Raw genomic sequence first — 24826 nt, 5'->3', positions numbered from 1 at the left:
GTTATCTTATCTAAAAAAAACCTGTTCATTTTGTTACAGGAGCCAAACTACCAAGCTCACCAGGCCATCTTTATGAAGTGGGGGGAAACTCTCCAAGAAGGACACAAGCCCACTGTTTTGCAGGCCCTGTTTTAGAAATGTGCAGTGTAGCAAACCATGACGAGAAGGGGCAGGGTAGGAGCCGGCAAGGAGGGAAGTCGTTGCAACACCCAAGTATGGCATCCTCGAGAGGGGCCAAGTGCGATGCCTAGAGAGCGGAGAGGACGGTGGTGTTGCTTTATAAATATCCTCCATTGAGGGATTATTCAGCACGATCCTTTTACAGGGGTTGGGAGAGGAGGCGATGGCTTTAGGCTGAGCTCCCTCCTGCTTGCATGCTGCTGAGATGGAGACGTGCGGTGACCTTCTCAGGTCTATCTTTGCCTTGATTTGTGGGCGTATGCATCTCCTCGTTTTGCAAGATCAGCTGTCTAGTGGAGGAGGAGGAGGAGGAGGAGGAGGCATCGCCCCTGGAGCTGAATCAAAATGCTGCCAAGAACATGCGTGGGGCTGCCTCTGACAGCCCCCGGGCCAATCCTGAGCACCTGGGTGATGTGATGGGGAATGTTGCCTACATCAAGAGAACAAGATCAGGGCCTAGACAGGTTGCCAGAGTTTTCTGAGGACAAAAAAAGGTCATGAGAGCTACACAGCAGCATTGCCTGCTTCCGTCCTCAGGACAGCAGCAGGAGCAGGGACAGAAATAGGCTGGTAGCAGCATCCGGACACGAATGGCCCCGAGTGTCAGGGGAATCTGCCTCGGTATTTGGGTCCAGGATTCACTGCTTTTGCCTTGCCCCCAAGCTGCAAACTGACCCCAAACTCTGGGTCCCGATGCTCTGGAGACACTCGGTTTGTGCTTCAGTGTCATTTTGCAGCGTTTTTTATTTCAATTTTGCACTCTACCACGTGTTGAAACAATGGAGAGGATTTATGAATGAACTGAAATAAGGCAGGAAGTGTGTGTGTGTGTGTGGTGGGAGGGGGAGGGAGAATCTGACTGCACCACAATAAAGGATTTCGCTCTGGTGGGGGTTGTTCTGCGGTGGAGCCTGGCTTTATCTTCATGTCATTAAATAAATGGCTTGAAAGAGCACTTAGGAGGATGACTGGTCCAGCGCTTTCACGGCAGAGTGCGTTTCATGAGATAAAGGTCCTCTGAATGCATCATCTCTGGGTGGGTAAGCGCATGCATCCGTGTCCATCACCTTGAACTCCTGCCCTTCTCTCCATGAAGCCCCCTCTGTGCAGGGAGGAGCAGCATATAACACGGGTCGGGATGAGGCTCTGATTGATGCCGGGTTGTGTATGCACTCCTGGCTGCAAAGAGCTAGCGCGCTAAATGCCTTGGAGCCTGGTGCAATGCCTATAGGACGTTTTTCGACTTCCAGAGCAGTCAGTGGAGGCTGGTGCCTGATATCCCAGCACAGAAGAGCCGGTGGGGTCGCGATATGCCAAGCCTCAAGAGATCCCTTCTGTTTGTGTCTTTGTTTTGCTATTGGCAGGCACCTCTTTGCACCAGGCTACACCGAAACCCATTACACCCCGGCTGGAGTGCCCCAGACCATCACTTTGAACCGCACGGTACGTGCCCAGGCTGTGGGTGAAGTCCAGGGAGTGAGTGAAGCGTGTAGGTGAAGTCCAGGGAGAGGGAGCGGAGAAGTCACCAGGCTCCATTCTCCGGGGACCTGAGTTTGCAGCTGGCTTGGGCTGGAAGATGGGCGCAGCCTGGGGGGAAATGCTAGGGGACAACCTGCAGACTCTGCCAAGGCTGCAGCCAGATGTGCGGGTTGACTCTGCAGCTGGCTGGGGTTTCCCCTGCACTGTCGAGCCTGCCCTTGGCTTGGGGAGACCTCTGCTCCCGCCACCTCTTCCCTGCCTTCTGCAAGGCGAGGCCGTGCCAGCTGGCTCGCGCTCACAACCATCCCTGTGAATTACTGATCTCAGGGCCCTGCTGCCGTTTTGCCGCAGTGGCACAAAGATGTGCATTGGACTTAAAAATAAAAGAGAAAAAATCCATGAGATCACCCTTCCTGACTCGCCGATAGACAGACTCCCATTGATCTCGGGAAGCTTGGGATGGGGCTCTGAGCACCACAGCCACTGGGAGCCTTAAAGCACCATTGATTTTATTAGTCCAAAGCGTGTTCATGCAAAGGCCCAGGGCCGAGCGGAGAGGCTGGCTTGGACTCAACATGCCCCTGGGCTTTTTCTTTGTGATAACTCCTGGCTCTCTGAGGTGTGGCAGGAACCGTTGTGGAGAGGGTTGAAGCTGGGATCGGTGATGCTGGGTCCTGAGGGCAGTGGGTGCTTTCTGCCCAGCCACCCCCAGCACCAGAAGTCCCCGAGCTGAGCCCCCCTTGACTATCTCCTCTTTTCCTTCCAGGACCATTGCTTCTACCACGGCACCGTCCGAGGCGTGGGACAATCCAGCGTCGCGCTCAGCACGTGCACGGGGCTGCGGTAAGTCTGACGGCCCCTCGTATCAGTCCCTTCCGGTGGCCTCAAGGCAGGCCCCTCGCACAGCCCTCGGGCTCCCAGGGTCACCCAGAAAACCTGTGAATAGAGCCCTGGTCCCTGGTGCCCCCTTAACCACACTGCCTTGCAGGTCCTACATAGACAAGGGGGTCCTGTCCTGCTACCTGGAGCTTGGCTCGTGGCTGCATTGGGAGATGAACCACATGTGAAGTGCAGCCTGCAGCACTTAACGAGCTGTAGCTCTGACCCGTCTTTGGCACGATGCCGGCGGTGCTGCTGTGAACGTGGCTAAGGTCCCTGCATCTCAGCACCGTCGTATGCAGCTTTCCACCCCTGCACAGTGCAGGGTCCGTCCTCTAGAGACCCCTGAGCTTGCACGGGTGAGCTGGGGTGCTAGACTCATACTGCCGGCACTTGGATGAGGTTACCGGTTCATTGGAAACAGATCCTGCTCTATAGTCCTTTTGCTCTTGGCTTTGCTGTTTGAATGAGGCACCTGAGAGCAGGGCCTCTGGGTATCACAGCCAACACCATCGCGGGTGCTCAGAGTAGTCATCACTAATGAATTTCTCACCAAGGCATTCTGCACCTTCAGGGATGGGTAAGGAAGCAATTGCATCCGTGCAGCACAGCGCGAGCTTCTTCCAAGTTTAAATTTTATAAACCTATCTAATTTAATGAGGATTAAACCCCAAGGTGTGTACAGGTGCCCTATTAGATGAATTAATAGTTGGAAAAATTGTTCTTTGTATCAGCCGGCCTGGTCCCAGGCTGAGTCTGTGCCTTTAAAACCTCACCTTCATTGTAGCATCTGGAGTCCTGGGGGGAACACAAGAAGAGCTGTGTTTCCAGGCGGTGTAAATCAGTGGTGCCTCCCCTGAAGACAATGGAGTCCCATTCACAATGGGCACCAGCTGGGATCTGGGCCCCGAGTGCCGCACGCAGCTTTGTCGCGCTCAGTTCGGAGACTTCGCATCTGTTTGTAAACAGGACGCTGACCGTTTGTGGTTGGCTCCATTCAAAAGCCGGTTGAAAGCTGGTGGGATCGAGGCCAACCGGGAAACAGCAGACCTTGCCAAAAAAACCTCAATGACCTCAAGCGATTTTAATATAGACAGACTCTCTGGGGTATAAACAGGGCGCAGCGTGGCCACCTGGGGTTTGCAGTAAATAATCCGCAGCAGGAATCGCAGGTGTTGTGCCTGGCGCCTGGTTTAGCCCCCGTTCTCCCATGGGGCGGAGGAGACGATGATGACTCGGTGAACATCTGGGCTGCGTGGATGCTGGAGGAACGGTTTGAGACCCTTCGACTGGGTGTACGTAGCAACCAGAGCGTGCATCTGTTCTCACTTTGCACGCTCAGGTCCCAGGGGAGGCATCCTACCTGCAAAGTCGTACATCTTCCACTGGGCCAGGCAGGCACAAACCCTGTTACATGCAGAGTTGTCCCCACTCAGGTGCATATTAAATATCATTGGAGCGAACCACATGGCCTACGTAGGAAACACGCTCCCACCAGCCCATGGCTTTGGAGGGCACGGGACCCTTTGTACGCTTATGGTTGATTGTTGCAGGATCAGGGCCACGGAGTCCAGAGACCCCACAGTAATAGATGCCTGCATGGGAAACTGCTGTATCGGTCCAAGTGGAGCTCCTGGGCCAGGAAGGCAAGGAGGTAATGAGGAAACCTTTCCGTGAGGAGCAAACCCAGCAGTACAGCTCTCGGCGGGTTCTGCGCATGCCCTGGCTGATTCCTGACAGCAACAGGACCATCCCCTGCTCTCCTTGGGGCAGCCCCCTTCATCCGAATGGGGCCACAGCCATGTGGAGGAAGGAAGAGCCTTCCTGCATGCACGCCCGCTCTGTAGTGAACCTAAGTGACGCTGCCACGTGTTCCCCTAGTCCCTGGACATCTTGCTGCAGCCAGCAGCCATCAAATTGAAAGAGCAGGTTTATAATCTGTGCAACTGAGAGAGCCTGGCCAGCTCCCTCCTCTGGGACCGCGCTCTGAGTGCAATTGCAGATCCCGAGGAAAGAGCCTTGCTTGGCCTGAGTCATTATTTATGGTTCCCTTGCAGCTCTGTCCTATCAGCCCCTTGCCCTGCTAAATATGATGCTGTGTTTCGTCCCCTGAGTCAGGCCAGGCAGGGGAGCTCAGGTGGGATAAATGGCTGGAAGGGACCTGGGTCAGAGCAGCCTGGGCATCTGGGAGCAGGCGAATCTTTGCAGAGGCCCCGGTAAGAATCTGTCGCTCCTTGGCATTCGTTTTCATCCCTGCAAAGCCCTGCAGTCTCCTGGGACTGACGTGAGATGAAACCTGTGCAAAGGAGATAAAAATAGGATCTCTTGGCCTCCTTGGAGCTCTGTTCGTTCGGTGCTGGCAGCAGCAGCTGAGCTGAGGCTTCTCCATCTGTGCAATCAGGGTGAGATTCAAGTGTGCGCAAAACAAAAAAACACCCCCAAAATACCACACCAGGGAAGTGCTCCACGTGCCATGTGGGTAGTAAGCCTTGCCCCCATTTCTAAGGCTAAAAACAGATGCTGAGTTTATCCTAGGACAGTCACGTCCACAGTTTGAATGGCAGGCAACTGGAATTAGCACCCCCTCTTGTTAGGGGTTGGTGTTATCTCGGGACTTTACCGGCATTTTATGGGTCCTGTAAGATCCCAGAATAAAAGGCTTTATCCCCTGGAAAGATCTGACAAAAATCTGTTTTTAGCTCAAGTGTTCTGGAGTCTCTGAATGAAAAGACCTAAATCACTGGTGCACATTACAGACAAATGATTAATCACCTGAGCTGGAGTTTCTACAGCGGTCTAAGAGAATTAGGTGCCCATCTCTTCTAGGCGGTCTAGGGTTTCCTTTGGATGCCTTGGGCATGCCCAGCCCCTCCGTGGCTGTGCTTCAGAGGCATGGGAGGGATGGTGCTTGTCTGTTGACCAGCGAACACAATAGACCTTTCTGGTGAGGAGAAATGGGAAAGAAACTAGACGTGACCTGTCAATTGAAAATTGTCCCAGGATTTATTTGTTTCCCATGGCCTGAATGAAAGTGCAGAGCCTTGTGTGGGTCTAGGTCACAGCAAAAACCACCAAGGATTACCTTTTTGTTCCTTGCTCCTGTTCTTTTCCTTGAACCATGGTCTTGCAAGTAAACGCACGAGTATTCAGGCCTCTCTTCCTCTCCCCTGTTTGCACAGAGGTCTGATCGTCCTCAGCCCCAACCTCAGCTATGTCATTGAGCCCGTTCCTGAGAGCTGGGAGCAGCACTGGGTCTACAGATTGGAGCACCTGAAGGTCCCACCTGGGTCCTGTGGGTACCAGCACGCTGAGCCCACAGACAGACGCCGGCTCCAGGAGTTTGTGAGGCCGCTGAATGTGACCCTTCACCGGGTGAGTTGTGCACCAAGAGGACTCTCATATTGTCCTACCATCTCCGTAGGGCAGACCTGAGGAAGCAGAAGCAAGGTGGAGTTGGTTGTAGCCATGTTGGTCTAAGTGATCTCTTTTATGGACGTTTGTACACACCATGTTTTTTTGCCCTTTCTTGTGTTGCAGTAGCATGACTGTTTGCATGAGTGTTTTCTGGATGCTTCAAAAGTCTTTCTGGTGCATTAAAGTAAAACTCCTCGGACGTAGTTTAGTTTGGCTCGCTGAGAATTAAAGCATTGCATCTCTGGATTCATTGCATACAAACACAAAGGCACTCAAAAACATGTAATAAGCCTGTTTGTCCACCACATGGTGCTGTGACTTTTTTGTAGTTCACCCCTTCAAATTGCTTCCACTTTCTAATTGCTTCTGCTTTTTTTTTCTTGTGCCATTTGTTGGCTCCCTGCTTTTACAGCTGTGTGGCAGGATATGGGGTGGGGGACCTGGGTTGGGGGGGGGCACAGTGCTGGACCTCCCCGCTCTCTTGCGGCACCAGCCGGGGACCAGGCTTAATTCCTTTGAAAACCTAGTGTGTGCAAACACTGATGCGACACTCCAAAGTAAACAAGTTTAAATTTTATAAACCTATCTAATGAGGATTAAACCCCAAGGTGTGTACAGGTGCCCTATTAGATGAATTAATAGTTGGAAAAATTGTTCTTTGCAAGCTTTGGGGTGCAAGCACCCTTCTTCAGGAAGAGGCAATGGGGGTGCTTTTGGGGTGGGACTGGGAGGGTAGAAATAAGCAGCTCGGGCCACTTCTTGAGAACAAGCCGGTGTCAGTGTGGGATGGAGGGGGAGGGTCCATGAGGAAACTGGTCCCAGAAAAACAGGTTTGAAACAGGGTGAAAAATCCCTCGTGCTTCCCGGGAGAGGCTGGAACTAATCCTCCGTGCTCCTGCTCAGGCCAGGCGGGCGGCTCCGGAGCCTATGAAGTACGTGGAGCTTCTGCTGGTGGCGGATTATGCAGAGGTAAGAGATGCGTGCGGTACTTGAGCCAGCTGACAGTCCGGCCCGTGGCATCCCAAAAGCAGTCTGGGTTATCAGCTGTTGTCTCCGTTGTTGTTTAGGGCTGGCTGGAAGAAAGCTGGGAGGCTGGAAATCTAACCCTCCTGCCAAGGCTGTTTAAAACCAGGCTAATCAGTTCATGCTCCAGAACGGAGTAGGGGAGGCCAACCCCATTCATAATTTACCACTTGATCCTAAAATAGAGCAGGCAGGCCCTGCAGGGCCAGGGGCTCAAATTGATTTTGAGTGAAACGAGAGAGGCAGAACCTATGCGTTTCTCTTCTGCGAGGCACCGGGAGAGGGCACAGACTGTGAGAAAGTGCAGCTTATCCAGGCGCTGCCAGATGTTCCTCATCCTCTTCTCGCTGCAGAGCCAGTTTAGAAGCCATGGAAATGATTGGTGCTGATTTCTCCCAATCCACATCTAAAGGGAAAAATGCCCTGCCTTTCCAGAGAGAGCTCCACGCCCCGTTTTTGCTTGTGAGAGGACTTTTTGCACCTTGTTTTAAAGAAGTTAAACATTGCCACATGAACTCCTTATCGACCAGATGTGGCAAGTGGAACAAAACTGCTTTAAATGGAGCAATCAAACCATGCTGCCTCTTAGGGAAGTGAGGGGTGTAATTAATCCTCTGTGACGAGTGCTTTGGTGGTGCTGATTCGAGGCATGAAACTACTTCACCTTCTGTCCAACATGGCAAATTAGCCAGGCCGTTATGTGAACATCTGGCCAACGAGGGTCTGACTGTGGATGTGTTTGTTTAATGCCAATATCATTGTGGTGTGTCAGCAGCTGGCGGGGAGGCTGAGGCATGGAGAAGAATTATAAGACCTAAAAACATGCATTATGGCCAGTCTAATAGATTGGGGGGGGGGGGGGTGTGTATATATATATATATATATATATGGGCCAGCTAAGCATTGGGGTAGCAACCTCGGCCGTCGCCGGATAGCATTGCTTAACCGCGCGTCCAGCTCTTGCTTGGGGGATGACATGGACTTCCTATTTTGTTCAGTTTCAGAAGTACCACGGGGACTTAAGGAACAGATTAGTGGAGGTGGCGAATTATGTGGATAAGGTGAGGCGGGCTGGATCAACGCGGGTCGGGGGGAAGAACCTGCAATCCAGGATGGACCATCCTTGGGAAGGAGGAGTCTCCACCACGACTCCCCTGTGCAATGTGGGAGGGTGGAAAATGGGAGGTGTCCTCTATTGCACCTTAGCCCTGGGGACAGTGCGCTGGTGGCAGATCCTCCTACTAAAGTGCTTTGAGAAGGGTTCATATTGGCTGGGGTGAAGCCAGAGGCCAAGCTCTTCAGGTACAACCTGCTTCTCCAGAGCATCCCATCTCTGGCCTAGGCGTCCCTTATGGAGTGAGGTTTCTATGCCTGGTTGGAAAGGAGGCAAAAACTCCACTTCATCAGCTCTTTCCTCTTGCAGTTTTACAAGGCCCTAAACATTCGAGTTGCCCTGGTTGGGCTGGACATCTGGAACCACCGGGATCAGTGCGACGTCTCCGAGAACCCCTTCTCCACCCTTTGGTCCTTCCTGGCATGGAGACGCAAGCAGCTGGCGCGCAGGAAGCACGACAACGCCCATCTCATCACGTACGTTGCTTGCTCTGAAACACCACCATCCATCCATCCAACAAGGGAAACCCCTGGGCAGCCACATACTGATCTGAGGATCTGGGTGACAGGTAGACGTAGCGCCGGGCGGGCATCACTCAGCAGGGAAAAGGCTTCCTGTGTTGGAGGGGTCACCAGGCTGGGTTTTTGGAAAAGGGCATGCATGAGAGTACAGGCAAAAATGCACGTGCAGTGGCAGGCTTCAATTTGTATGGAGCCACAGGGAACACGCGTAGCAGGGACTGATTGCAGTCGCTATATAATACGTGTGCCAACCTGTGCGTGCACTTGCACACTGGTGAGGGCACCCTTGTTTGAACCCGTGCATCTCAAAATGAGCTGTAGACATCAGTGGAGGAAGAGGGGGTTGTGCCCCTTGGAGAAGGCACTCGGCACTCACTGGACTGGGACTTTCCTAAGTCCTCATGATCCCAAACCTACCATGACTGCATCAGAGCTTGCAAAACGGGCCTTGTCCAGCTCACTGGAAACTCCTCAAATCAAAGCCCTGCGCTGGTTAAGGAGCTTTGCTAAACTTGCCTGCGCTGCGTGGGTCTTCAGCCCATGCTCTTTGGGGATGCCCTGGGTCCGGGTGGATTGCCAGGGAAGATGCTCTTCTGTATTTGGTCCAACATTCACGAGGTCATTCTTTCGCCAAGGCTGGCATCCAACCATTACAAGCATTAGTTTGTAAGGATGATTGGACAGTCTGGCATGCTTGATCATGGATTAAACCAGGGGTGTTCAATGCTTGGCCTGCAGATCAGATCTGGCTATGTTGTCCGGGCTCCCTGCAGATCTGAACATTTGGCAGTGCTTTTTCCTGGGGTAATTCTAGAGTGGAGGCAGGTATGTTATACCGGAGTAGGGCTCTGTGCTCACTGTCTGTCTGCTTCGCCTTTGTGCCAGGATACAGGCAGACTGGCCTGGCATGAACGTGTCAAGTGGGAGGCGGTGGGGCATCGAAACAAAACTCTAAAACAGAGGGAAAGCTCTTGCAGAGAAAGCTGTTTTCTTGTGGGCTGCAGTGAGTTCGTAGGGATTGGGATTGCGGGAAACGTGCTGCCCCTCCTCACGCCGGTGTCCCTTTCCCTTCTCTCTCCGGGTCGCTTTCAGCGGGGTGCAATTCCGTGGGACCACGGTTGGCTTGGCCCCGCTGATGGCCATGTGCTCGGATTTCCAGTCGGGAGGAGTGAACATGGTGAGTTGCTCTTGATCACTAACAAGATCATAGACTCGCAGAAAATGAGGGTTGGAAGGGACCTAGTGCAACCCCTGCTCAAAGCAGGACCAGCCCCAGCTACACCATCCCAGCCCCGGCTTTGTTTAGCTCCAAGGATGCAGACTGCACCACCTCTCTGGGTAACCTGCTCCAGTGCTTTACTACCCTCCTGGTGAGAGAGTTTTTCCTAATACCCAAACTAAAGATCTTCCTTATAAGCCACAAAAATCACAGCCTAGCTGCCCTGCATCCCATATCCTTCTCCTAAAGCATCCGCTCCCTGTCCTTGTCAGAGACGGGACATTAGACTACATGTCCCTGTGGTCTGCCCAGGCGCTAGCTCTTGTGTTATGAACAGGATGGTTAAATGCTGACCCTCCTGCCTGATCTACACAGGATCACTCTTCCAGTGCCATCGGCGTGGCTGCCACCATTGCCCATGAGATGGGGCACAATTTTGGCATGAATCACGACTCGAGTGGCTGCTGCACTGCCCGGTCTGAGGACGGAGGCTGCATCATGGGTGCTGCAATAGGGTGAGTCAGGCCTTTGGGGTCTTTTGCAGACGAGAACCAACTGACTTGATTGCTAGGCTCACTGGGAATGATGCACAGGGAGGGGGGGCCAGCACCGTACATTATGTGATGCGATTTCAGATGAAGCTGTTTCTGAGCGAGGGAGGGATAGCAATGAGAGGGAAGGGGAAGGATGGCGTCAGGTGCTGTGACACGTATGACATAGAGGCTGGGAGCAGAGGGGAAGGTGATTACCTGGAAGAGGATGCGATTGCATGGGCTCAGCTATGAAGCTATGGGACGTGAAAGGCTGGGAACATGCATGTGCTTCCATTCATTAAAGACAGACAAGGTTCCTTGGGTAAATCTGATGTCTTGTATCAAATTTGGTTGGTCTAGTCATATGTGAGTTGGTCTAATACAAGATATCACATGTTAGACCAACACGGCTACAACCTATAGTCCATTCATTCAAGAAACTCATTTCTGCTGAATGCAAACTCACTGGACACCAGGAACAGGTTAATAATGTGAGGTTGCCATTTTACTCTGGATGTGGTTTAGGAGCAGATGGATCTGGGCCAAGTTACCAGCCCATGTCTTTTGCGTGAGAGAAGTCCCAGCAGATAGAGAGGAAGGGGAAGAGGAAGGGAAAGCTACACACAACCCCCTGGGGGATTTCAGGCTTCGTTTTCATGAGGAACAACCCTGGGCTCCCTGTTTTCTCACACATTCATATCCAGTTGACTCAGACACTTGCTACCGAAGACTTCGCAGAAGTTGCAGCCCCCGGTTATTACGGCTGCTTTGCACTGCTTCTTGTTTTAACTTCCACCCTGTTCTGTGCCCAGGCACCCATTCCCCAGGGTGTTCAACAAATGCAATGAGAAGGAACTGGATCGGTACCTGCTTTCAGGCGGGGGGATGTGCCTCTCCAACATGCCCGACACCCATACTCTGGTCGGGGGGAAGAGATGCGGAAACGGCTACCTGGAAGATGGGGAGCAGTGTGACTGCGGAGAGGTGGAGGTAACGCGCATGCACAAACCCACCTATGCACGCTATGCAGGACCGACACCATACCTAGCTCTGCGTGCAGCACAGTAGTATGTATTTGTAGCGTGCTGACTCCATGGGTCTTGCCCCTGCAGCAGTGGGTCCAACCAGAGCCTGCTGCTGACACCTGCTCATGGAGCGGCTCTGGTCAGGACAGGAGCTCTGTGCAGGAAGACAGGATGCACTTCTGCATGTCATTCATCCCATGCAAGAACAGCCTAGTCCTGCCTGGGACCCAGATTCCCATCTCTGCCCTCTAAACCCTGCCTCTCTCCCTCCCAGGAGTGCGATAATCCTTGCTGCAATGCAGCCGATTGCTCTCTGAAGCCTGGCGCCGAGTGCGCCCACGGGACCTGCTGTCACCAGTGCAAGGTGAGGCACCTGCTTTGCCCCAGAAGAGAGGGGAAATTTCCTCCCTCCATACCCACTTATCTTCTTGGCCTCCTGCTCCAACCTTGGGGGGGGGGGGGGTTCCTAAACAAAGACATTTTCCTCAACATGCCTCAAGCCTGTCAGTTCCTTGAGCCCTCACGGTCCCAACCGCCTCTGCCCCTGCCCCTGCAGTTCTACAACCAAATCCCTTCCTTGGGATATGTCCACCCCCGTGGGTGACAACTAAATCCAGACCCTCCTTGAGTCTGCCCACCCCCTTGGGCGAGTCTAAATCCTAGTCCAACCCCTTGGGTGACTACTAAATCCAGACCCTCCTTGAGTCTGCCTACCCCCTTGGGTGAGTCTAAATCCTAGTCTAACCCCTTGGGTGACTACTAAATCCAGACCCTCCTTGAGTCTGCCTACCCCCTTGGGTGAGTCTAAATCCTAGTCCAACCCCTTGGGTGACTACTAAATCCAGACCCTGCTTGAGTCTGCCCACCCCCTTGGGTAAGTCTAAATCCTAGTCCACCCGCTTGGGTGAGTCTAAATCCTAGTCTAGTCCACCCCCGTGGGTGACTACTAAATCCAGACCCTCCTTGAGTCTGCCCACTCCCTTGGGTGAGTCTAAATCCTAGTCCACCCCTTTGAGTGACTACTAAATCCAGACCCTCCTTGAGTCTGCCCACTCCCTTGGGTGAGTCTAAATCCTAGTCCACCCCTTTGAGTGACTACTAAATCCAGACCCTCCTTGAGTCTGCCCACTCCCTTGGGTGAGTCTAAATCTACCAATCCGCTAATAATCCTAGAATAATGCCTGCGTTCTCCACCAAATAATGTTAGCTACAAATGTCCAACTCGAGATCCTTAAAATTCTGGTTTATTAGGCGGATTGAAACACTGTAATGAAATTAAATCATAAACCTTGGGGCTGGTGCCCCCCCACATGCGCGCACACACAGTAGCAAGCTACAAGAGTCGGGTATACCTATCCTACAAGCGCTGGAGTCTGCCGTCGATGGCCAGTCGAGGCTTCTTCTAGCGTGGTGTTATCCTCCAGAAGGGGGTCGCTGGCTGGTCCTTCTGGCTGGACAGGGCGGGTGCTGGTCAAGTTGGAGATCAAGAGGGTGCTGCTGAGGGTCACTTTTCACTGCTTTTTATCTGTCCTTGGCAGACTTTGGTGACTCCCCAGTTTTCAGGTTTGCCCAATCCAGGGGTCATTGACCCTCGTGGGACTTTCCCCCTCAGTGGCTACTGGATGGCATCTGTCAGCCCCAGGGGTTGTCCGCATGTATGTGCAGGTTTGGGAGCCCGTTGATGAATTTTAAATAGGGCTCTGGGAGTGGTCGATCTAGAGATATTCAGCCCAAAAGTTGGTCCCCGGCGTTGATTAACTCAGACCAGGGCTTCTAGCCCTTGATCAGTGAGGTTTAGAGATGTCCCAGTTGCTACATTGTCTTCTATTGATTTCTTCCCTTGGTTGATCTGCAGTTTCCTTAGGTGTTAATTGCTGCCTGCTACTGTGTTACACATTCAATCACTGATTCACTCGCTCTTTCAGGGGCCAGCCTGATACAGGGAAGCGGCAGTTTGACTCCTGCCCTTGCTAACATTGTTACTAAACACATTTATAGTTGAAAGTTGAAAGGTGAGGAGTATAAAATATAAGCTACAAATGTAATGCCATGGCACACAAATAGATACAAATACCAAAATACAAGGGGAGATACAAAATGCACACATACAAATTTTAAAACACAATTCCTTATCTTAAAGTGAAAGAGAGAGGAAGGAAGAAAAGGTAGAAGAGGGAAAACATATTCAAAGAGGGGAGAGCAAATGCAGGCAAGAGGAAAAGGGGGCTTTCTTCTACACAACTACATCATCCCAGCCAATGCTTTGTGTAGCCGGGTCTCCAAAACCTCCAAGGATGGGCGATTGCACCACCTCTCTGGGCAACCCATTCCCTCTCTTCTCCAGAGGAGGGGACTGTCTGTTCCCATCCCGGAGACTCACCCTTTGGGATGGGTGCATGTGCAGTGGTCTGGTGTGGCCCGTGGGCTTGTGTTGCTCTGCAAGAGTAACAGCGTGGGAAGCAGCCGCCCGGGATGCCCAGCCCTTCTAGCAGAGAACAGGCATTCATGGCATTGGGTAAGGGGGTTTTCTGTGCTGTGCCCATCTCCATCCTTCCTGCTGGGGGCACAGCCGTGTTGCTTCTCAAGAGGGCAAATGCATGGGTGAAAGTAAGCTGTCACTAACCAGTAATCTTACCAGTTAGCTTGAAGATACTCAACCAATGACCAACCCATCGGTGACTCTATCTATTTGTTCCCCTCCGTGTTGTTAGCTGGTGTCTTCGGGGACTCTGTGCCGTGAGATCTCAGGGCAATGCGACCTCCCCGAGCATTGCACCGGCAAGTCGTCCTTTTGCCCCCTCAATGCCTACAAGATGGATGGCACCGACTGCTCCGGAGGGACGGCCTACTGCTACAGCGGCATGTGTCTCACCTACCAGCAGCAGTGCTTGCAGCTCTGGGGCCGCGGTAAGGGTTGCTCCCCGCAGTGAGCTCCTGATGAGATCCGCACTGCCCTTGCGACTGCCTCTTTGTACTATGGTAGCATGGAGGGGACCAGGGACCCATCCTGCTGGGCACAGGCCCGTTCCCCAGGGGATTCCTGGCTAAGTCAGAGGGCGTGGGATGTGCCCAAGGTCACATAGCCCATCAGTAGCAAGGCAGGACTGCACGCTAGCTCTCCTGTCCTCTGCCTGTCTCCCATCCCTGCTTGGGAGGGTTGAGCTGTAGGGTGGGGGCTGTGGACAGAAGCTGGGACTATCTCAGCACACATCCTACCTGCTTTTAGAGAAGCAGAGGGCTCATAGCTTTCCGTCTTTTCATCACACAGTGAAGGAGAAGCTAAGTGAGGCTGGGGGAAGCATAAATGCAAACCCCAGCGCTATTTTGTTCACACCCGTGATATCAATGGCAGCTAATTGGGGCGCTCCGGCGTTCCAGCTAGGTGCTTACCTTGGGGGTCACTCAGCTGTGTCCTCTGTAATGGTCAAGTCCGTTCTCATCTGGAAGCTTTTCCTTGCTCCATGGACTTGGGGAAAGCAGTGATGGCTTCTTCCCCGATGTGTCAGGGGAAAGCAGGAGCGAGGGCTGGATTGGAGAAGTCCATTGATTTCAATAAGCACTGGTCACATCAGTCTCTTCCCTACAGGAGCCAGACCCGCTCCCGACCTCTGCTTCGAGAGGGTCAATGCTGCTGGTGACCCCTTTGGGAACTGCGGGAAGGACATGAATGGCCAATACCGGAAGTGCGAGGCCAGGTAGGAGGCAGAGCAGCAGCTATCCCTTGCTTTTCAGACACCTGGGTGAAGTATTTACTCTTTTAAAATGTTTTTAAATTCCAAGGGATGGCAGGGATGAAAACGGCAGGAGAAGTCCTGCGAAGTTTTCTTTCTTCAATATACTTGCAGAGGCCACCAGGCAGGTTCATAGTCCTGTCCACAGCCAGCCATTCAAACTGGCTGCCCTTAGCACATGATAGGGGTAAGGACCCTTCAAGCTGGGTCTTGTCTATGATGCTGGTGAGGCTGGATTCCCCAAGTGCAATGGTGGGATCATAGGAAAGTAGGGCTGGCAGGGACCTCACAAGGTCACCAAGTCCAGCTGCCTGCTCAAGGCAGGATGAGCCCTGACTAAAGCAAGTGTCTCTCCAACCTGCTCTTGAAAATCTCCAAGGATGGAGATACCCCGGTGTCTCTAGGTGCGTGTCCCAGCATCTGACCACCCTCAGCATCAGGGATCTCCTCCTTGTCTCCAGCTTCAATTTCCCCATTTGAATCTCAAGTCATAAAATCATTGAATCATAGACAATGAGGGTTGGCAGGACACTCAGGAGGTCACATCGAGTCCAACCCCTGCTCACGGCAGGACCAGCCCCAACTACATCATCCCAGCCAAAGCTTTGTCAAGCCAGGTCTTCAAAACCTCCAAGGATGGAGATGCCACCACCTCTCTGTGTAACCTGCTCCAGTGCTTTACTACCCTCCTAGTGAGGATTTTTTTCCTAATATCTAACCTCAACTCGCCTTGCTGCAGCTGGAGCCCATTGCCCCTTGTTCTGCCATCTGCCCCCACTAAGACCAGCCCAGCTCCATCCTCTTTGCAGCCCCCCTGCAGGGAGGTGAAGGCTGCTGTTCAATCCCCCTCGGTCTTCTCTTCTGCAGACTATATAAGCCTAGTTCCCCCAGTCTCTCCTCACCAGTCATGTCCCCCAGCCCACAAACCATTTTCATTGCCCTCCACTGGACTCTCTCCAATGTGTCCACATCCTTTCTGTAGTGGGGGGCCCAGAACTGGATGTGGCCTCATCAGTGCTGAACAGAGGGGAAGGATCACTGCCCTCGATCTGCTGGCGACGCTCCTACCGATGCAGCCCAGGATGAGCGTTGCCAGTGTGAGTCCTTTGCTGCTGGCCCTGTCCCCTCCATCTTCATCCTCTCTATACACACCTTTGGGTACCATTAGCCAAGCGAATCTCTCTAGGAACGCTCCTTACTGGGTCTTTGCCTCTCTTGTGTCTGGACCGATGCTATGAGCTCCTCTCTTGACAAGTCCAGATTTGGTCTCTGCCCCACTCTCTTCTGTGCCTTTTGCATGACTTGTGTTGGTTGTGTGTGTGCAAAGAGGAGGCTGTAACCGAGGGCAGGGCAAAGCCACTCACCTCGCCTTTCGCTTTCAGAGATGCCAGATGCGGAAAGATTCAGTGCCAGAGCTCTGCTTCCAAGCCGGTGGCATCCAACGCCGTCGCGATAGACACGACTATCCCCGTGAATGGGAGACGGATCAGTTGTCGGGGGACCCACATCTACAAGCCTACAGAGGATGAGGGGGACATACTGGACCCTGGGCTGGTGATGACTGGGACCAAGTGTGGGAGCCATCACGTAGGTAGCTGTGTCTCTCGGGCTCTAGGTACAGACCTGACACCTGGGGTTATTCATGCCAGATTGCACCAGTGGGAAGGATGGGTCCCGTGAGCGGAGATGGCAGGCCTAGAAAAGGTGCACAAGGCAAGAAGGAACACCAGCCCCTGCAGACTTGCTGCATGCATGGGTCAGGGGGGACGTAGGAGTATCTGTGCCCATGCTCTGCAATGGGGATTTCCCAGGCTTCTGGGCTTTGTTGGCTGCTGCATGGGACTGCGAGGGAAATTTTTCCCTTCCTGCTGCTTTATGTGTTGGGGGTGGTGATGTGGGGGAGGGTTTTTCACTTTCTGAGGAAGGTATTGCCAGCACTGGGAGCTGGCTGCAGCCCAGGCTGGGGATGGGGACTGGGCTGTGCCAGGGCTCCTGCTGGGACTCGGCCCCGGAGGGTCTTGGCTAGAGGGTCTCACCCTTCTGCTCAGGGTGAGACTGACACAATATTCAGGGTCAGGAAGGATTTTTTCCCCTTGGTCAAATTGGTATGGATTAGGGGGTTTTGCCTTCCTCTAGCATTGGCGCAGCTTGTTCTTCAGAGCATATATTAACAACCTTTTACAGCAGCAGGATGTTGGCCGCCGTGGTCCCCCTTTTTTCCCTGTGGCAGGCTCAGGGGTGATGTCTTGCAGCTGTAGTTTTGCTAAGAGGTTAGACCGTGGATTGATACGGGGTGACTTGGATAGGGTTGGGCTAGATGTGACCCGGAGGTCCCTTCCAGCATCACTTCTTTATGATTCTGTGCTTCAAATGGCATCTTAGCTTCAGCACCTCCATTGCATGCCCGGGTTTCCATTCGGCAAGGTGGGGACTAGCAAAAGGGAAAGACATTTGTACGATTTGCACTATTGTAATGGTGTAACTATTGGTTTTTGGTGTAACGATTTGCACTATTGTAATGGGTCCGAGCTCCCACTGGGGACCAGGGCCCCGTTTCACCAGGTGCTGCATAAACACGACACAACGAGATGCTCTCTGTCCTCAAGAGCTTACACTGAGGCTTGGCTCCTTCTCCCGTAGGTCTGCTTCGAGGGCACCTGTATGAACACCTCCATGATCTTCGAAGCTGAAGGCTGTAGCAAGCAGTGCCATGGACGGGGCGTAAGTGTCTCGTGTCAGGCGGGGAGAGGGACAAGCGGCTGGTCCCGTATGGATAGTGTCTGATGGGGCTGGCTAGATGTAAATCTCAGTCCTGCTGTCACCCTGACCTTTGCTCCAGCAGTCGTCTGCTGCTGATTTGGACCCTTGTGTGGATGGGGCTGGTTCACCCTGGGTCCTTGGCAGCAAAACCTCCCCCGGTTTCCGATCCAGGTTTGCAACAACAACAAGAACTGCCATTGCGACTCTGGATGGGCTCCCCCAGATTGCAGCCACCCCGGGAAAGGGGGCAGCGACGACAGCGGGCCTCTGCCCCCCAAAAGTGCGTGACTGACTTGACCTTTGCAATCCTGGGAGAGCGGGTGGTGGGGAAGGGTCCACGCCCAGGGCCTGACTCTGCTTTCTTGCTCTCAGACCTCGTCTCCGTGATTGTGGGAGTCCTGGTTTTCATTCTGGTGGTGGTGGTGGTTCTCGTCATTGTATTTTGCTGCTATAAATGGAAGGAAAAACTCACGGTCCTCAAGCAGGCCATTGCTCAGTCAAAGAAGCCGCAGTTCAGGTGAGTGCTCAGGGTCATCCTTTGCCCTCCGGCACCCCAAGCCCCCGAGCTCTGTTTGCAACACAGGGAAGAGAAATCGCCAGGAATGGCCTTCTCCGGTGAGCTGTCTCCTTGTGAAGCACCAGGGGAGGGTCAGGCCATTCAGGTCCCTCCAGGGGGTCAGCACTGAGACACCTCCCCTTGCAGAGGAGATGCCTGGAGCTGCTCATTGCTCCCGCAGCTGATTCAGGCGTCCAGGTCATTGCTAATGAGTGACACAGACCTTTGCAGTGTTGCTGGCTGAGCTGGTCTACATTTCTTTCTATGCTTATTACAAGTCATACACTCATAGACAAGGAGGGTTGGCAGGGACCTTTGGGAGGTCACATCCAGTCCAACCCCCTGCTCCAAGCAGGACCAGCCCCAACTACATCATCCCAGACAGGGCTTTGTCTACCTGGGCCTTAAATACCTCCAAGGATGCAGAGTCCACCCCTCTCTGGGTAACCTGTCCCAGTGCTTCACCACCCTCCTCATGAGAAAGTTATTCCTAATATCCAACCTCAGCTTCCCTTGCTGCAGCTTGAGCCCATTGCTCCTTGTCCTGTCATCTGCCCCCACTGAGACCAGCCCAGCTCCATCCTTTTTGCAGCCCCCCTGCAGGGAGCTGAAGGCTGCTATCAAATCCCCTCTTATTTTCTCTTCTCCAGACTAAATCAGCCCATTTCCCTCAGCCTCTTCTCACAACTCATGTCCCCCAGCCCACAACCATTTTCATTGCCCTCCACTGGACTCTCTCCTATTTATCCACATCCTTTCTGTTGTGGGGGGCCCAAAACTGGACACAGGACTCATGCTGGAGTCTAGCCAACAGGGCCAGGTGGAGATGCACTGTGGAAATAACCCCTGGTCTTCTCTTTCACTCCCTTAATCCCCAGCGCTGCCTCCGCTCCGGAGCAGGACAGTAGGAAGGGCCACACGAATCCCGCCTTCAAGCTGAAAACCCCGGAGGAGCAAAGAAAGGTAGAGATGTGCAGCCAGGCTAAACAACGCAGCTCTGCCTGTTTGTTGCAGATAAAGGGCAGAGTTTTGCAAAAAGGGGGGTGGAAATGGTAATTAACTGGAAGAAAATGGGAGTTGAGTGCTTAAAGCCCTTGGGTCCCCTTGAAAATCCCAGCTGAATTGTTTCCGGTGCTATGTAGAGCCCCCGGCGCTGACACCCCTGGTAGCCGAGAGGCCTCCTGGTACAACTGGGAAGTCATGATAGTGAGGAGAGAAGGCAGCGAGCTCCGTGTAGATGTAACCCCGGTCTCTGTCTTGTGTACAGGCTATCGGGACACCTGCCATCCCCCCTGCCCCTCCGGTCTCTCCTCCCCAGCCGGCTCCAGAGCCCAGCATTAATTTCCAGCCACTCCCTGCTTTCCCGCCTGGGCGCAGCAGTGACACCAGGTCTTCCCCGGGTCCAGCACGTGGGGTAGGAATGAAGAATGTGCCAAGACAACCTCCTCCAAAAAGACCACCCCCGCCTGCTCCCAAACTCCCAGTCCCGCAGGTAAGGTTGTCTCAGACTCACCGTGTGCATTTCTGCAGCAGGATGGTTGGAGCCAGCATGGGGGAGGCTTTTTAGCTGCTGGCAGAAGTGTTAAGAGTCACAGCCCCTGTGTGTGATGCTGGCACAGGGGATAAGGCCCCTCTTGCAGCATGTGGGGGGATATATTGGGTGTCTGCGTGAGCCTGTGTCTATAGTGTGCATGTGTCACGGTGTGCATATATTGTATGTGAGCATGAATGTATAGGGCACGTGTGTGGAGTGCATGTATCCTGTGTGTAAATGTGCATGTATAGTGTGTTTGTGTGTGGGGGTGTATATTGTGTGTGTGAGAGTATGTGTGTATAGTGTACATGGGTTGTGTGCATATATTGTATGTGGGCATGAATGTATAGGGCACGTGTGTGGAGTGCATGTATCCTGTGTGTAAATGTGCATGTATAGTGTGTTTGTGTGTGGGGGTGTATATTGTGTGTGTGAGAGCATGTGTGTATAGTGTACATGGGTTGTGTGCATATATTGTATGTGGGCATGAATGTATAGGGCACGTGTGTGGAGTGCATGTATCCTGTGTGTAAATGTGCATGTATAGTGTGCTTGTGTGTGGGGGTGTATATTGTGTGGGTGTGTGAACATTTGTGTATTGTGTGTGAAGGGTGTATATTGTGTGTGTGAAAGCGTGTGTGTATACTGTGCATGTGTTGTGGTGTGCATATATTGTATGTGAGCATGAATGTATAGGGCACATGTGTGAGGTGCTTGTAAACTGTGAGTGAGCATGCATGTATAGCGTGCTTGTGTGTGGGGGCTGTGTATTGTGTGGGTGTGTGAGCATTCGTGTATCATGGAAAGGAGTGTATAATGTGTGTATAGTGCACATGTGTCACAGTGTGTGTATATTATATGTGAGCATGAATGTATAGGCCTGTCCTGAGCAGTGACCCATCGGTGATGGGCTTTGAGGTCAGAGTCCCGGGACATCGGCGCTGAGCGAGGACCCAGAGCTCTCTGTTTCTGCCGTAGGACACGTCCAGACCCTGCCCGCCGCAGAAGGCCTTGCCAGCGACCCCCGTCCCTGCCGGACACAGAACTGGGCCAGGGGCTAACGCCCCCACGGCTGCAAGGAGCCCAGGCCCACGCTGGCCGCCACCAACAGAGGTAGGACCTGACCGTGGAGCCAAGGGGCCGATACTCTCACCCCAAATCACAAACACCCTCCAGAGACAATAACCTGGAGCTCCAGATCCAGGGGGCATGCAAACAGGGTGATGGGAGCAGTGTTTGCACGCGGGTAGCACTGATTTCTACACCATCCGCACTAAATATTTTCTGGGTGAAGCACTTTCAGGGCCTGATTCTGCAGGGTGCTAGGCCTGTGGTCACTCCAGACCAGTGCTCGATAGAAACAAATGCCCGCCCTGAGCGCTGCTGGCCTGGGAGGTGACCGGGTTGTGTCCCGAGGGTGGCTGAGATGTGACCTGTGAGCCGTATGTAGCTCCTGAGCTGGTGAAATGAAGCTGCTAAGCAAAGAGCAGCCGTGGGGCATTGCCGGCAGGCCCAGGACTCTCGGCCACGTCATGCTTCCAGTTTGGGAAGTGTGTCCATCCCTTATAGCCCGTAGTGACCGAGTAGCTCCTGAATTCCCAGCTGCTTTTGCCTCCCCGGGGAGACACGGCACAGGTCAGCAGGCATGAAATGGCAGCGAGCAATGAAGGTTGGTCAGACATAAGGATTTTGGGGGACAATATCTTTTACTGGCCCAGCTGCAATGTCGGAATAGAGTCAGACAAGCTTCCCAACGCGGGACACGCTTCACTAGGTCTTCAGGAAATGTGTCAAGGCCCATGAGCCTTGGGAGCAATTTGGGAAGGTCAAGGGAACGGGCAGATGACCCGTGGTGGTCATCCCATTATAACATCTGCAGTTAGCATCTTCTCATTTTTATTTGCCTTTTCTAAGTGTTGATAGCATCGTGGTAAGGTTGTGCCATTATGGGATAGCCAGTCTTTAACCCTTTCTAAACCCTTTACACAAGACGGAGGCTCCCAAACTCTCCTTGCTTGGGCTGGGAAAACCCCTCCCGAGGATGTTGAGGATTTTTGCAGGACGTCGGTCTGATCTCTCATGATGATGCCTTGTTTTTCAATGAAAGCATTTCTGCCAGCTAGTCCAGACAGCGACAGCTTCACCTGCCCTGTGATAGGATCTGCTTGGGAAGGAGCCTTTGCTTTTCCACCGCTGCGTCTCTTCATTGTCCCCGTTCTCCCCCACCCAGAGCCCAGCGGCGCGGGCGGCCGGAGCAGTGCACGACTTGCAGATGTGACGGCGAGGCTCGGGGCACGGATCATCCCGCCGCACGCAGGCTCTTTCCGGATCTCATGGGGTGTCGGACGGCTTCGCTGCCAGGACGCAGACATGCAGGTCGCGTGCTGTTCCTTGTCTCCTCTTCCCCAGCCCGACGTGTTTCTGGCCTGACTCTACACCAAATCCAGGCCTGGTGTGACTGGTCCCTCCCTGGTCTAGGTAGATGCAACTCCAGTTAAGTCTCCGGGGACTTGCATCAGTGTATATACCAATGCTGAGTGTGGCCCCTGTGCCGTCAGCTTTTCTTCTGCACAGGAGTGACTTTTAAAATGGCAATGCTCTATACGGTTGTGCAATATGCAGTGCAGGATGGGGAGAGAAAGGGCTTCTTATGTCAGGCATCCAGAGGTTTCAACCACTGAAAATACACCTGGGCTTGGCTGTGGATCTGAGCTGGCCCAAAAGGACTGGCAGACTCTCTGCAACCAGCACCTCCTTAGCCAGACCCCTGCGACCTTTCTCTCCTCTCCTTCCAGTCGTTTGCATGACCTGCTCAGTTCGTTTTTTCTGCTCCCGTTCACGTTCGGGGCCCGGGCTTGTGGCTTTTCCAGCATCCGCAGCGTTCGGACGCCGACCAGGTACTACCGATTAAACTCTCTCAACAAGATGCAGGGTGAAAGAAGAAATTCCCGTGGAGGCCAGGTGCTGGTCACCGCCTCTCCGCTGTGTACTGGGAATGCATTTCTCATCAGACCAGTAGACTTTGCATGTGTAGGCTTCTGTGCTGGGCAGTACAGTTCAACACCAGGTACTAAGAAGCAACTTCACTTGAAAGCTGCTGAGTTGGGAGAAAAGCAGCAGTTTTAATATCCCATATGGTGCTTTCCTTGGACGGCTGACTGATTCCAGCCTCCGTCTCGCTGGACGTGGTGAAGGCAGTCCTCCATGTGCACTTTAAGCAGCTGATGGTTCGAATCCTACGGACTTGACCTTGTGAATTTGATGTTTTTTAACTGGTTTGGGTTCCCACATGTTTTATCTCAGGATTTTAGACTTCGAGCTATATGGTTCCCCCAGCAGTTTTGCCTCTTTTCCAATTCTGGAGGAATCCGTTCAGAAACCGGACAGAGCTTTACACACAAGATAGTCAAGGCTGTGCGGTGTGAGACACCTGTTAGGTGCTGCTGCTATTGCAGAAACCAAAACCAGACCCTTCCCTTTCCCATCCTCCCTCCCCTCACCCTGTTTTGGGGGCTGTGTTTCCATCAGTGCTCCCTGTCCAAAAATGCCCCAGCCCGCTCACGTCAGACTTGGCTGTTTGCAGCATTGGTACCTCTTCTTCAAGAGTCTGTGAGTAGACAGGGGTATATTTGTTCCTCTTTCTCTCCGTTGTTGCCCGCTGCAGTGGCTGCTTTGGAGATTTCCCCCGATTCCCTAGCTCTGAAACACGGGTGAGCCGGTCAAATTACCTCCCCCCGCCAGAGAAAGGCACAGAGGCGAAGTGCAAGAGAACGATTTGCTAATCTCTCTCCTCGCCTGCCCGTCGCTCTGTGCTCGTCACCGCCTGCCGCTCTCTGTGCTCGGGTGCACAGCGACACACACCTCGATGGATGGGGGATTTTTGCAGGCACTTTATTGGTATAATTTCCTTGCCAAAGGCAGTGATGGAAGACTGCTCAGAAGGGAATTGCACCAGCCGGGAGCTGTTCCTCAGGGGCTCCTTTCCATGACCCTAGCAGCCACTTTTACTAGCTTCTCACTACTTGACTTGGGTCTTAGTCCCAATCAGCATGAGGCCTTTTGCATACAGCTTGACATCTTATTCTGATCACTCTCACACACACACACACACACATACATGCACACTTATGACTTATTAATCCCTGAAGCCAGTGACCCACCTAAGTTTACAGCCCCTGGTTCTGATCAAATGCCCCCCAAAATTAATCAGGAGTTTTTCCTTTGACTGTTGAGGCATGGACTCAAGCCCTCTACGGATCCTGCAGGAAACCCAAAGCTCAGAATACAACCAAAACCGGTCGTTCCTGAAAGCTACAGCTCCTCCCGAAGGTAACACTCAGCAAATCCTTTTGCATTGTACACGTGTATGTGTGGGGCGAGTGGATGGGGCTGGGGGGGATAGAAGGTGATTTTAGGTACTTATTGTTATTATTTCTTGGGAGAACATACGCGAATATGTGTCACTTCCTCTTCTGTCCGTGTATTAATGGTTTACAGTAATGATCTTGGTGCATCTATGCAAATACTTGAATATGCAATTCCTTGTGCCTTTTGCCTGGTTTAGATTTAATAAATTTATTGTCGATTGGCATTGAAATGGGGAGCAAGGTCTTTGATTAACTGAGTCCACACCCGAGACTGAGGGGTCAAGCTGACGACAGATATGCTTTTAAACAGTGCCATGTCCTGAAATGACAGGAGTGCAGGAAAAAGGGACTTTTCCAAACAGAAGGACGTGGTCTAGGCAGGAGAAAGACAAATGACCTCTAGTATATTATGCAAGGAGCAATACATCAGCTACTGCCTGCATTGGTATGGGAGAGCTGGGGCAGCGGGGACCGTACCCATTGCCAGGTGA

The 24826-nt window shown here is 52.9% G+C and overlaps 1 protein-coding gene across 2 annotated transcripts in view; it reads left to right on the top strand.

Moving 5' to 3' along the window:
- ADAM19 (ADAM metallopeptidase domain 19) overlaps positions 1 to 24565 on the top strand; it is a 41369-nt gene extending 16804 nt beyond the window's left edge. Inside the window, exons 4-23 of one of the 2 annotated variants that reach the window (XM_059712943.1) lie at positions 1545 to 1623; positions 2426 to 2502; positions 5718 to 5910; positions 6856 to 6921; positions 7974 to 8036; positions 8399 to 8565; positions 9703 to 9787; positions 10205 to 10344; positions 11175 to 11352; positions 11662 to 11751; positions 14099 to 14294; positions 14974 to 15082; positions 16501 to 16705; positions 17759 to 17839; positions 18050 to 18158; positions 18251 to 18395; positions 19313 to 19397; positions 19702 to 19926; positions 20947 to 21081; positions 22199 to 24565. In XM_059712943.1, the coding sequence (XP_059568926.1) occupies positions 1545 to 1623; positions 2426 to 2502; positions 5718 to 5910; positions 6856 to 6921; positions 7974 to 8036; positions 8399 to 8565; positions 9703 to 9787; positions 10205 to 10344; positions 11175 to 11352; positions 11662 to 11751; positions 14099 to 14294; positions 14974 to 15082; positions 16501 to 16705; positions 17759 to 17839; positions 18050 to 18158; positions 18251 to 18395; positions 19313 to 19397; positions 19702 to 19926; positions 20947 to 21081; positions 22199 to 22246 (2476 nt within the window). In that variant the 3' untranslated portion in view covers positions 22247 to 24565. Of the gene's footprint in view, positions 1 to 1544; positions 1624 to 2425; positions 2503 to 5717; positions 5911 to 6855; positions 6922 to 7973; positions 8037 to 8398; positions 8566 to 9702; positions 9788 to 10204; positions 10345 to 11174; positions 11353 to 11661; positions 11752 to 14098; positions 14295 to 14973; positions 15083 to 16500; positions 16706 to 17758; positions 17840 to 18049; positions 18159 to 18250; positions 18396 to 19312; positions 19398 to 19701; positions 19927 to 20946; positions 21082 to 22075 lie in introns of both variants that reach the window. The other variant, XM_059712944.1, reaches the window with a different exon arrangement.
- The last annotated feature ends 261 nt before the right edge of the window (positions 24566 to 24826 follow it).

This window comes from Alligator mississippiensis, chromosome 9 (assembly GCF_030867095.1).
Source record: "Alligator mississippiensis isolate rAllMis1 chromosome 9, rAllMis1, whole genome shotgun sequence".
Lineage (NCBI taxonomy): Eukaryota > Metazoa > Chordata > Crocodylia > Alligatoridae > Alligator > Alligator mississippiensis.
This window is presented reverse-complemented; position numbering and strand designations above follow the sequence as displayed.